This window comes from Lonchura striata, chromosome 27, assembly GCF_046129695.1.
Source record: "Lonchura striata isolate bLonStr1 chromosome 27, bLonStr1.mat, whole genome shotgun sequence".
Lineage (NCBI taxonomy): Eukaryota > Metazoa > Chordata > Aves > Passeriformes > Estrildidae > Lonchura > Lonchura striata.
Genome location: NC_134629.1, coordinates 8,587,592 through 8,598,972, shown reverse-complemented (window position 1 = coordinate 8,598,972; position 11,381 = coordinate 8,587,592). Strand labels below are relative to the sequence as shown.

General features: G+C 67.0%; 1 protein-coding gene across 1 annotated transcript; it reads right to left on the bottom strand.

The window, feature by feature from the left end:
* Positions 1 to 418: 418 nt before the first annotated feature.
* On the bottom strand, positions 419 to 1,378 carry NEUROD4 (neuronal differentiation 4). The gene has a single exon (XM_021550373.1). The coding sequence runs from the start codon at positions 1,376 to 1,378 to the stop codon at positions 419 to 421; it is 960 nt and encodes a 319-aa protein (XP_021406048.1).
* Between the last annotated feature and the right edge of the window lie 10,003 nt (positions 1,379 to 11,381).

Sequence of the window (11,381 nt, the reverse complement as noted above, 5' to 3'; positions counted from 1 at the left end):
GTTTCCCACAAGTGTCCGGCTCATTCCCACCCGGCCACTGCTGGACTGGGAAATCCATGACCCCACTGGAGCTCGGGGAAGGGACAGCGCTCACCCCAAGTGGCAGGAGGGGCTGTGTCCCCACACCAGGGGGGACAGGGGGAGGATGGACAATCCCAGGGCTGGACCTGGTGTCAGAACGGACATCCTGGAGGCAGAAACACCTTCGGGAGCATCTCTGGGGGACGCAGCAGTGACACTCAGAGCCCAGGAGGGTCCCCGTGGCTCCTGGGGACAGCCGGGACAGCGGCGCGGTGACACCGGCCACCTCCAGGGTCACGTCCTGCGGAGATGCTCGAGGTCCCTCACCCAGCCCTGCCCGTCCCGGGGACGGCTCCAGGCCCGACCTCTCCCCACCCCAAACCCGCGCCCGGCCCCGCTACTCGTTGAAGATGGCACCGAGCTGGGGCCCGGCCACGTGGGGCGGGAAGGACTCGAAGGCGACGTCCAGCGGGATCTCGTAGCGGGGCACGGGGCTCTGGAAGTGGGAGCCGTGTCCGTGGCCCCCGGCCAGGCTGCCCGAGGGGTAGTGGGCCATGAAGGGGTAGGGCTTCTCCAGCTCCGGGGACCCGTCCTGCTTCAGGGAGAAGTTCCCGCTGATGCTCAGGGGCGGCGTCAGGGGCCCCTCGTAGGGCGGCGTGGAGCACTCAGAGGGGTGGCTCCCGAAGGAGGCGTCCACCAGGCTCTTGAAGGCCGGCGGCTTCAGGTGCAGCAGGTGGGACTCCATGGAGCCGTAGGGCGGGCTGGGCAGCCCCTGGTAGCCGAAGGAGTGGCCGGGCAGGGCCGGCTCGCAGGGCTTCTCCTCGTGCTTCTCCACGAAGAGCGGCTGCGGGCCCAGCTGCAGGCAGCCGGCCACCAGGTTGCTGGTGGGCTGCGACAGCCCCTTGCAGAGCATCTCCACGAAGCTCTTCCCCTCGGGCGTCTGCCCCGTCTCCAGCACCTCGGATAGGGCCCAGATGTAGTTCCTGGCCAGCCGCAGCGTCTCGATCTTGGAGAGCTTCTGGGTTTTGGAGTAGCAGGGCATGACCCTGCGCAGGTTGTCCAGGGCGTCGTTCAGGCCGTGCATCCTCGTGCGCTCCCGGGCGTTGGCCTTGACCCGCCGCGCCCGGAACCGCTCCAGCCTGGCCTTGGTCATCTTCTTCTTCTTGGGGCCTCTCCGCTTGGGCTTCTCACCGTCCTCTTCCTCCTCCTCCTCCTCCTCCTCCTCCACGCTGTCGCGCTCCTCGGGCAGGGCCGGCAGCAGCGCGAAGGGAGCGGCCGCGGCGTTGTCCTCCTTCAGCCCGGCCCCGGCTGCCGGCGGTTCCTGCAGCCAGGCCTGGCCGCTGCCCAGCTCGGCCATGGCCGGGGGTGGCCGCAGGCCTGGGGCACCTGCAAGGGAGGGACCCCAGAGCGAGAATCCTCAGCACGCCGGGAGCATCTCCCTCCAGACACACCAGCACCTACCGATTCCTTTTTCCCACTTATTTCCCTCTCCATTTCCAGTGGGTTTTATTCGGGAGATGTTGAATTTTATCTGGGAGATGCCTCTCCCTGAGCTCCGGCCACATTCCCGGAGCTTCCAACCATCCGTTTCGGGGTGATTCCCACTCCTGAATCCCTTCTCGCCACACCCTCCACCCCGACTGTCACACTGGGGGTGACAAAAGGCGGCTGGCAATTCCCGGTCGGAGATTTTCCTTCCCCGAGCCCTCGGTGGCGGCCCCGGGTCCCCGTTAATCGGCCCCCCCAAATCCCATCACCGCCCCGGCTCATTCCATAAAGCTTTAGCCCCTAAGCAGCTTTGCTGGAAGTGCTGCCCGAGCCGCTGCTCCCCTTTCCCGAGCATCCCACGCGGAAAATCCCACTTTTAATATGCGTGATGGGGCTCCCGGCCGGGATTAGGGTGTTAATTGCTGTCCTATCCCCAAAGGACCACGCGGCCCCAATTAACTCCTGGCGGAGGATGGCAAATCGCGGAGGGCGAGGGCGGGGAAGGATCGGTTTTGGGGCGAGGGGATGGGTCCGGCTGGTCCCGATTCCCTCTGGTGGGATGAGGGGATGGCCACGTTGAGATCGGCCCCAAAACGCTGCAGGTCTGCCCCAAAACGCTGCAAATCTGCCCCAAATCGCTGCAGATTTGCCCCAAAACGCTGCAAATCTGCCCCAAAACCACCCCAGGCTGCAGCCGGGGGTCCCTTTCCCCCATCCTCGGGGATCCTCCTTCTCCTCGCTGCTCCCGGGATCCCGAGAGTAAATCCCCGAGTTTGGGGCTCCCTTCTCCAGGGAAAAGCTCTCTCTGCAAGTCCCGTCGGGATTTTTAAGGGGATTTTACTTTCTTTCTACAGAATATTGATTTCAAAATAATAAACAAGGAATTACACCAAGAGGGAATTGCCTGAGGAAATCGCTTCCATCGCCTCCATCCCCGCCGCGCCCGGGGCTCCCCGAACCCTCGCGTGTCCCCGCCGGCCCCGGGACCGCGGCTCCGTCCCCAGCGGTACCGGGGGAGCGGCTGTGACCCCATCCCGCCCCTCAAGCCCCCCGTGCCGGGGTCCCGCCGCTCCGCCGTCGGGGCAGAGCCCCCCGCGCCTTCCCGGGGCCACCGGGAGCACCGAGCGGCCGCGGAGCCCCGGCGGGGGCACCGGAGTACCGGGACCCCGGAGTCCCGGTCCGCCCTTACCTGGGCACCGCAGCGAGTCCCCGCTGTCACCTGTGTCACTCGCCCGGGGACATGGCGGGGTCAGCCCCGGGGGCGCGGGCAGCTCCCGCCGAGCGGCGCCGGGAGCGCACCGGGAGCGCACCGGGAGCGCACCGGGAGCGCAGCGGGCACCGGCGGCTCCGCGCTCGGGCGGTTTTGAGAGCTCCGCGCTGCCCGCGGCTCCTGCCCGGCCGCGGGTCCCGCGTGGCTCCTCCCACGGGGCGGAGTGACCGGGCCCGGCTCCTCCCGCGGCCCCACCGGGACCCCGGCGGCGGCGCCCGAGCGTCCCGGGGCTGGGCACTGGCGGGGGGGACACCCCCGGTTCTCGGGAACCCCCGGGAGGGGACTCGGGGACACCCCCGGTTCTTGGGTGCCCCGGGTGGGGACTCTGGGACACCCCCGGTTCTCGGGAACCCCCGGGAGGGGACTCGGGGACACCCCCGGTTCTCGGGAACCCCCGGGAGGGGTCTCGGGGGCACCCCCGGTTCTTGGGAACCCCCGGGAGGGGACTCGGGGACACCCCCGGTTCTCGGGAACCCCCGGGAGGGGACTCGGGGACACCCCCGGTTCTCGGGAACCCCCGGGTGGGGACTCGGGGGCACCCCCGGTTCTCGGGAACCCCCGGGAGGGGACTCGGGGACACCCCCGGTTCTTGGGAACCCCCGGGAGGGGACTCGGGGGCACCCCCGGTTCTTGGGAACCCCCGGGTGGGGACTCGGGGACACCCCCGGTTCTTGGGAACCCCCGGGAGGGGACTCGGGGGCACCCCCGGTTCTCGGGAACCCCCGGGTGGGGACTCGGGGGCACCCCCGGTTCTTGGGAACCCCCGGGAGGGGACTCGGGGACACCCCCGGTTCTCGGGAACCCCTGGACGGGCCCCCTTGGATGGATCCCTCTGGATGCGCCCCTGAATGGACCCCCATGGTTGGAACCCCCGGATGGAGCCCCCCGGATGTCCCCCCCAGTTCACCCAGCCCCAGGACACCCCCGGCACTCGGTCCCCATTCCCCCGGACACGGTGTGACAGTGCCACCAGCGCCACAGGCCTGGGGGTGTCCTCACCCGCCGCCCCCCTCGCTGGGCACCCAGGGTGACACCCAGGGTGACACCCAGGGTGACACCCAGGGTGACACCGGCTCCCGCCCGGCTGCTGGGGGTGGGCGCGGGGGCTGCGAGCCCCTCGCGGCGGTAATGAGAGAGCGAGGGGGAGTAATTAGCGCTCGGCAGAGCCAGAAGGGGCCCGGCCGGGCTGGGGACAGGCAGGGGAAGGCACCTCGGGGCTCAGCAGCCCCCGGGAAGGGAGAGAGAGGGGCAGAAAAAGACCCCCCCCCCGAAATCCCGGGGGTCCTGGGTCGTTTTACTTCGTCTGGGGACTGGGGGAGCCCCCCGGACCTGGGGTTGCCCCACCGTGGGGCAGGAGCTGGAAGGGGGGACAGCGGTGAGCCCCCCAAAAATCATCCCCCTGACCCCCTCCTCATCCACCCGCTGCCCCCAAAATCCCCGGCAGCCCCGCGGGAGCCTTCCCCGCTGCCCGGGAGCGCCGGGAAGCGCGGCGGCGGCAGGCCGGGATTACGGGGAATACTAATTAATTCATTAGTCGGCTCCGCGGCTCCCTTCGCGGCGCGCGGCCCGGGCGGCAGAACAGATTGCGGCCGATAAATCTGCCTGTTGCGGGCCCCCCCTGCCAGATGGCTCCAACAGGTCCCGGCACCCGCACAAAGGGGCCGGTGGGCGCCCCGGGCGAGGGGGGACACGGCCCGGGCTCCCCCGGGGCCGCGGGACCCCCGGGGGCTGCGGGGCATTGTCCGCGCCCATTGTGCGGGGCCCCGCAACTGTTGGGGTTACGGCGGCCGCGGCCCCCCGGGAGCGCTCGGCAAAGATGTTCCCTTCCCTTCCCTTCCCTTCCCTTCCCTTCCCTTCCCTTCCCTTCCTTGTCCCTTCCCTTCCCTTCCTTGTCCCCTTCTTCTCCTTCCCTTCTTCTTCCCCTTCCCCTTTTTTCTTTTATCCCCTTCCCTTCTTCTTCCCCTTCCCCTTTTTTCTTTTATCCCCTTCCCTTCCTTCCCTTATCCCCTTCTTCTCCTTCCTTTCTTCCTTCCCTTCCCTTATCCCCTTCTCCATCCTTTCTTCCCCTTCCCCTTTCCTTCCTTTATCCCCTTCCCTTCTCTTTCCTTTCTTCTTCCTCTTTCCCTTCCATTATTCCCTTCTCCTTCTTTTCTCCCTTTCCTTTCTTTCTTTTTTCCCTTTCCCTTCCATTACCCCCTTTCTCTTCCTTCTCCTTCCTTTCTTCTTCCCCCTTCATTTCCTCTTTCCTTTCCTTATCCCTTCCCCTTTTTTCTTTTCCCCCTTCCTTTTCCTTCTCCCCTCCCACCCCCAGGAACGGGCAGAGCCCCCCCAGCCCTGCCCGGGTGGGCGCTGGGGGGTCCCCGCTGCGGCCAGCCGGGAAGTGCCACCCGTGCCACCCGTGCCACCCGTGCCACCCGTGCCACCCGTGCCACCCGTGCCACCCGTGCCAGGGCTGGGGGTCCCCAAATCTCCAGCTGTGCCCACCCCAGGAGCCGCCCAGCTCCTCCCCAGAGCGCTCCCACTCCTGGGGACCCCCACAAGGATGGGGGATCCCCCACCTCCCGCGTCCCCCCTTCCCATCCTCCCCCACCCCATTTAACCCTTCCCTCTCTCGGGGGTCTCCCCCTCATCCCCTGGCACTGGTGACACCCCCAGCCCCGGTGCCCCTCTCTGCCGGGGGGGCCGGGCACTGCGGACCCCCAGGGATGGGCAGTGCCCCCCAGGGAAGGTGTGGCCTGTCCTGAGCTTGTCCCTCCCGAAATATCCCCCAGAGCGTGACCCTTCCCCAGGAAAACCCCCCGAAATCATCAAAATCATCATCATCCTCATCCTCAGCCTCCTCCTCAGCCGCGGGGCACACGGACAGCTCCGCCGGGATTTCGGGGCACGTGGAGCCTCCCAAAAATTCCAGAAAATTCGGGATGCTCCAGCTGGGTGATGCAGCTCCACCCCGGGATGCTGCAGCTGGAAAAGGGATGGAGCCGCCCCAAGGCGCGGACTGAGCCGGGTTTGGGGCGGGGGAGAGCGAGGGAAGCTCATCCCGGCCCGGTGCCCCCGGTGCCCCCGGCCCGGTGCCCCCGGTGCCCCCGGGGGGCCGCGGCCTGGCGTGGGGGGGGTAATTTCCAGAGTAAATATTGGGAGAGGCCCCCGCGGCCCGCCTGGAATTCCTGGGCCCGCGCGGAAGCGCAATTAGCGCGTATTAACGGGGTCTAATTTAATCCCGGCAGCTGCGCCCGGGCCGCCTCATTTGCATAACACTGGGGAATGCAATTAGGGAGAAATGAGGGTTCGGGGGGCCCGGGCTGGGGGCCGGGGGGTGCGGCCGGCGCTCGGTGACCCGTGGTTGTCACTTTGAGCGATGGTGGCACCGGCAGAGGTGGCGCGGGGGCGGCGGGGACAAAGGGACGCTGTCCCGGGGTCCCCCCGGGCTGAGTTTTGGGGTCCCCAAACCCCCCAACCGCGGGGTCCCGGGGGCTCCGGGGGGAATTTCCCCACGCCGGTGGAAATTGTGGAAGTGCTGGCGCTGCAGAAGGGACACGTCAGGGCTGGGGACGCTCGGGGGGGATCTCCTGGCCCCCCAAAACCTCCGGGTGTGGGTGGAAAAGTGGGGGGGCACCTAACATGTGCGGGGTGAGCCTCTTACATGGCTCCTGCCTCAGTTTCCCCTGCCTCAGTTTCCCCTTCCCCATTTTCCTGCTCCAGTTTCCCAGAGCTGGGAAGGAGGTGGGGAAAGGGGCAGGGAGAAAAGAACTTTTTGGAACTGAACCCCCGGAGAGGGGATTTTCCTGCTGGAAACACGGATCATGGGGGGGTCCTGGGTGGGCTGGGGCGCCTTTGTCACCCCCCGAGGGGAGGTGGCAGCAATCAGGAATCACACAGGGAATCATCCATGGAATCACAGGGATCCCACAGGGAATCTCAGGGAATCACTCATGGAATTGCGCAGGGAATCGCACAGGGAACCACCTGAAATCAGACTGAGAATTTCACATGGAATTTCACATGGAATCACGGGGAATTATCCGTGGAATCTCAGGGAATTGCCCGTGGAATCTCAGGGAATTACCCGTGGAATCAGACCGGGAATTTCACATGGAATCAGACTGGGAATTGCACATGGAATGGCACAGGGAGTCACAGGAAATCACACATGGAACCGCACATGGAATCACATGCAATCAGACTGGGAATAACCCTGGAATCAGACCAGGAATCACCCATGGAATCAGACCGGGAATAACCCTGGAATCAGACTGGGAATAACCCTGGAATCAGACCGGGAATCACCCATGGAGGTGCACATGGAATTACATGGAATCAGACTGGGAATCACACATGGAATCATCCATGGAATCACAGAGAATCACCCATGGAATCACAGAGAATCACCCATGGAATCACAGGGAATCAGACAGGGTATCACCCATGGAATCACATGGAATCAGACTGGGAATAACCCTGGAATCAGACCGGGAATCACCCTCAGAGCCACACATGGAATCAGACCCGGAATCACACATGGAATCATCCATGGAATCACAGAGAATCACCCATGGAATCACAGAGAATCACCCATGGAATCCCAGGGAATCAGGCCAGGAATCATCCATGGAGCTGCACATGGAATCAGGCCGGGAATCACCCTGGAATCAGGCCGGGAATCGCCGCGGAGCCGCGCCCGGGTCCGCCCGCAGCGGCTCCCGCATCCCCGGGCCGGAGCTGACCTCTGCTGGCGGGACTCAGCGGCCGAGCCCCCCCGGGGGTCCCCGGCCCGCTCGGGGGTCCCCGGCGCCCCCATCCCGGCCCGAGCGGGGATTTGGGGCAGCCGGGATTGTCCGGGCTGGGATCCGCGGGCGGGGGGCCCAGAGGGGCTGGGCGGCCTCTGCCGGGGGGGTTTGAGGTCGGCACTGCCGGGGGGGTTGGAGAGTCAGGATTTGGGGTTCGGCACTGCCGGGGGGGTTGGAGAGCCGGGATTTGGGGTTCGGCACTGCCGGGGGGGATTTGGGGTTTGGCACATCTCTGGAGGGATTTGGAGAGTCGGGATTTGGGGTTCGGCACTGCCGGGGGAGTTGGAGAGTCGGGATTTGGGGTTTGGCACTGCCGGGGCGGATTTGGGGTTTGGCACATCGCTGGGGGGGTTTGGAGAGTCGGGATTTGGGGTTCGGCACTGCCGGGGGATTTGGAGAGTCGGGATTTGGGGTTCGGCACTGCCGGGGCGGATTTGGGGTTTGGCACATCGCTGGGGGGATTTGGAGAGCCGGGATTTGGGGTTCGGCACTGCCGGGGGGTTTGGAGAGTCGGGATTTGGGGTTCGGCACTGCCGGGGGGTTGGAGAGTCGGGATTTGGGGTTCGGCTCTGCCGGGGGGTTTGGAGAGGCTCCCGGCGCCTGTCGCAACATTCCCAGGGCATGGAGAAGGTTCCTCCCCAGCCGCGCCGCCCCCGGCCGGGCTCGGAGGAGGAGGAGGAGGAGGAGGAGGAGGAGGAGGAGGAGGAGGAGGAGGAGCAGGCGGCCTTGGCACAGGCGGGGGCACTGCTGGCTGGACGGCGACCGCGGGCCCCAGATGTTGAGCTGCGGGCACGGCTTTGCCCGTTTGGCAGCGTCCTCGCCCAGCTGCCGCCCCTGTCCCGCGGCTCCGCAGCCGGGGCTGCCGAACCCCCCCGGAACGGCCCCGGTGTCCCCCGGGGCCCGCGGCGGCACCTGGGCCGGCCTGGCCCCGACCCAGGCGCGGGGCCGCGCCGGCGCTCCCGGAGGGAGCGGGGGATCCGCGCCAGCTCCGCGGAAAATCGCTCGGGATGAGCGGCCCCGGCCCCTCCGCCGACCCCGGGGGGCGCTTGGGGGCCTTTGCCAGGGTCGAGGCAGAGATCCCGGGGGACCCCCGGCCCCCCGCGCAGCTCCGCGCAGGGAACGGGGATTTCCCGAGCCTTCCCAGGCAAATCCATTAATTACTCGATGAACCGAAATTAATTAGGATCGGATCCTCCAAGCGCGGCTGCTCCGAGTCGCGTCCTTGCATCCGGCCGAGGCTCCGGCTCCAGGATCCACATCCCGGCGGATCCGGGGGTGCTCCCGAGGGGACGGGGGTGCAGGGGACATCGCGGGGGGCTCCTTGTCCCCGCTCCTTCCGAGGGACCCCCGCGAGCGGCCCCAGAGCCGCCCCCATCCCCATCCCTCCATCCCATCCCCGCCCCCATCCCCATCCCCATCCCTCCATCCCATCCCCATCCCCATCCCTCCATCCCATCCCCATCCCCATCCCTCCATCCCCATCCCATCCCCATCCCCATCCCTCCATCCCCATCCCCATCCCTCCATCCCCATCCCCATCCCCATCCCATCCCTCCATCCCATCCCCATCCCCATCCCCATCCCCATCCCCATCCCCATCCCCATCCCCATCCCCATCCCCATCCCCATCCCATCCCTCCATCCCATCCCCATCCCCATCCCCATCCCCATCCCCATCCCCATCCCCATCCCTCCATCCCCATCCCCATCCCCATCCCCATCCCCATCCCCATCCCCATCCCCATCCCCATCCCTCCATCCCATCCCCATCCCCATCCCATCCCTCCATCCCATCCCTCCATCCCATCCCCATCCCCATCCCCATCCCCATCCCCATCCCCATCCCCATCCCCATCCCCATCCCTCCATCCCATCCCCATCCCCATCCCATCCCTCCATCCCATCCCCATCCTCATCCCCATCCCCATCCCCATCCCCATCCCCATCCCCATCCCCATCCCCATCCCCATCCCCATCCCCATCCCATCCCCATCCCCATCCCATCCCCATCCCATCCCCATCCCCATCCCCATCCCCATCCCCATCCCTCCATCCGATCCCCATCCCGGCCTTCAGAGCCAGGAAAAACCTTCCCTTGTCTCGCAGGTGTGGGATGGGGCCTGGAACCCCGTGCCCCCCGTGCTCCCCGTGCCCCCCGTGCCCCCCGTGCCCCCCGTGCCCCCCGTGCCCCCCGTGCCCCCCGTGCCCCCCGTGCTCCCCGTGCCCCCCGTGCCCCCCGTGCCCCCCGTGCTCCCCGTGCCCCCCGTGCCCCCCGTGCCCCCGTGCCCCCCGTGCCCCCCGTGCCCCCCGTGCCCCCGTGCCCCCCACTCCCTTCCCTGGGGACATCGCGGCCTTTCGGGGCCCCGCTCCGGACGGGGACATCCCGGGAGCCAGCAGGAGGTGACACGTTTGGGTGTCCCCACCTGGCAGCTGATGACGTCACCGCCTGGTAGCCGATGACGTCACATACGTCAACACCTGCCAGCTGATGACGTCACCTCACGTCACCACCCTGCTGATCCCAAAACTCTGCGGGGTCCCCGGCTCCGTTTTTCCGCTCCGTCCTTTATTTGGGGTCAATTCCCGCGCTTTGGGGACATTGTCACGCCCGGCCCGCGCCCAGGTGGCCGCAGGTGACATTTCCACACCGGTGGCCCCACCCGGCTGGGTCCCAGCGGCCGGAGCCTGATCCCAACCCCGCTGCAGCCCCAAACCTCGCTCCATTCCCCCTCGGGGACAGTGACAGCGCCAGGAGCTGTCGGGAACGACTTGTGCCACCTCCCCGGGGACATCCCACTCAGAGCCCGGCTCTGCTCGCCGACAGCTTCTTTCCGGGGAAAAAAAAAGAGAAAAAAACCACCCCAAAGCAGCCGGAAAAGCAGATTTTTGTGAAGCTGTGAATTCTCTCACCTGCGCTGGGAGCTCGCACCGAATTCATTTTTCCGCCTCCTCGGCGTCCCTTGGGCTGGCTCCCAGCGGGGCTCTGCATCCCCCCCAGCCTTTCCCTGGGGAAAAACGGCCCAAAAAAGCGGCAGGTTTGGCGAAAAGCTGCCCGGCAGCGGTGGGAGGAGGCGCGGTGAGATGCCAGCCAGAGAGGAGGAGGAGGAGGATGAGGATGAGGATGAGGATGAGGATGAGGATGAGGATGAGGATGAGGCAGCTCTTCACACCGGGATGAGGCATCCCCTGCGCCGGGAGGGGCCGCGTTTGTTCCTAGACGGGATTTATTGAGGGGAAAATCAGAAATTTGGGGTGTTCTCCTGCTCTCGGAGAGCTGAGTGAGCTGGGGGTGAGCAGAGAGGGGACACGGAGCCACGCGACGTTCTTTGCTGGGCTCCAAACTGGGAACCAGTGGGCGCCAGTTCAGCCGCCTGCCCTGGGCCCGTGTGCGGTTTTTGGGGGGGAACAACCCCAAGGACTTCACGGAACCGGGACCGGGCTGATCCCGGGCGGGGCCGGGGTCCCTCGGGAGGGTCCCGCGGCTCCCGCAAGACGCGGAGCTTCTCCCCTCAGCCCCCCCCAGCCTTCCTCCCCCGATCTCCCGCTTCCCACGGAGCTGCCACCTCATCGCCATCGCCATGGAAACCGCAGCCCCCCGCCCCCCCGGGCACGGCTCTGGCACAGCCGGGGGTGCCAGAGCTGCCAATCCAACAGGACACCCGTGCCGGGGGGATGGGACCGGCCGTGGCACCGGGGACACCCCCGGGGATTGTCTGGGACCCCCCCCCCAAAGGGTGGCGGTCAGCCCCGCAGGGAGGAGAGACGGGAAAGGGACGAGGACGGGGGTGTTGGGGGTGGCACAGGGCACCAGGCTG

Bases quoted from the DNA above. Each gene is read 5' to 3' on its own strand.
- NEUROD4 (XM_021550373.1), bottom strand. From the start codon at position 1,378: ATGGCCGAGCTGGGCAGCGGCCAGGCCTGGCTGCAGGAACCGCCGGCA.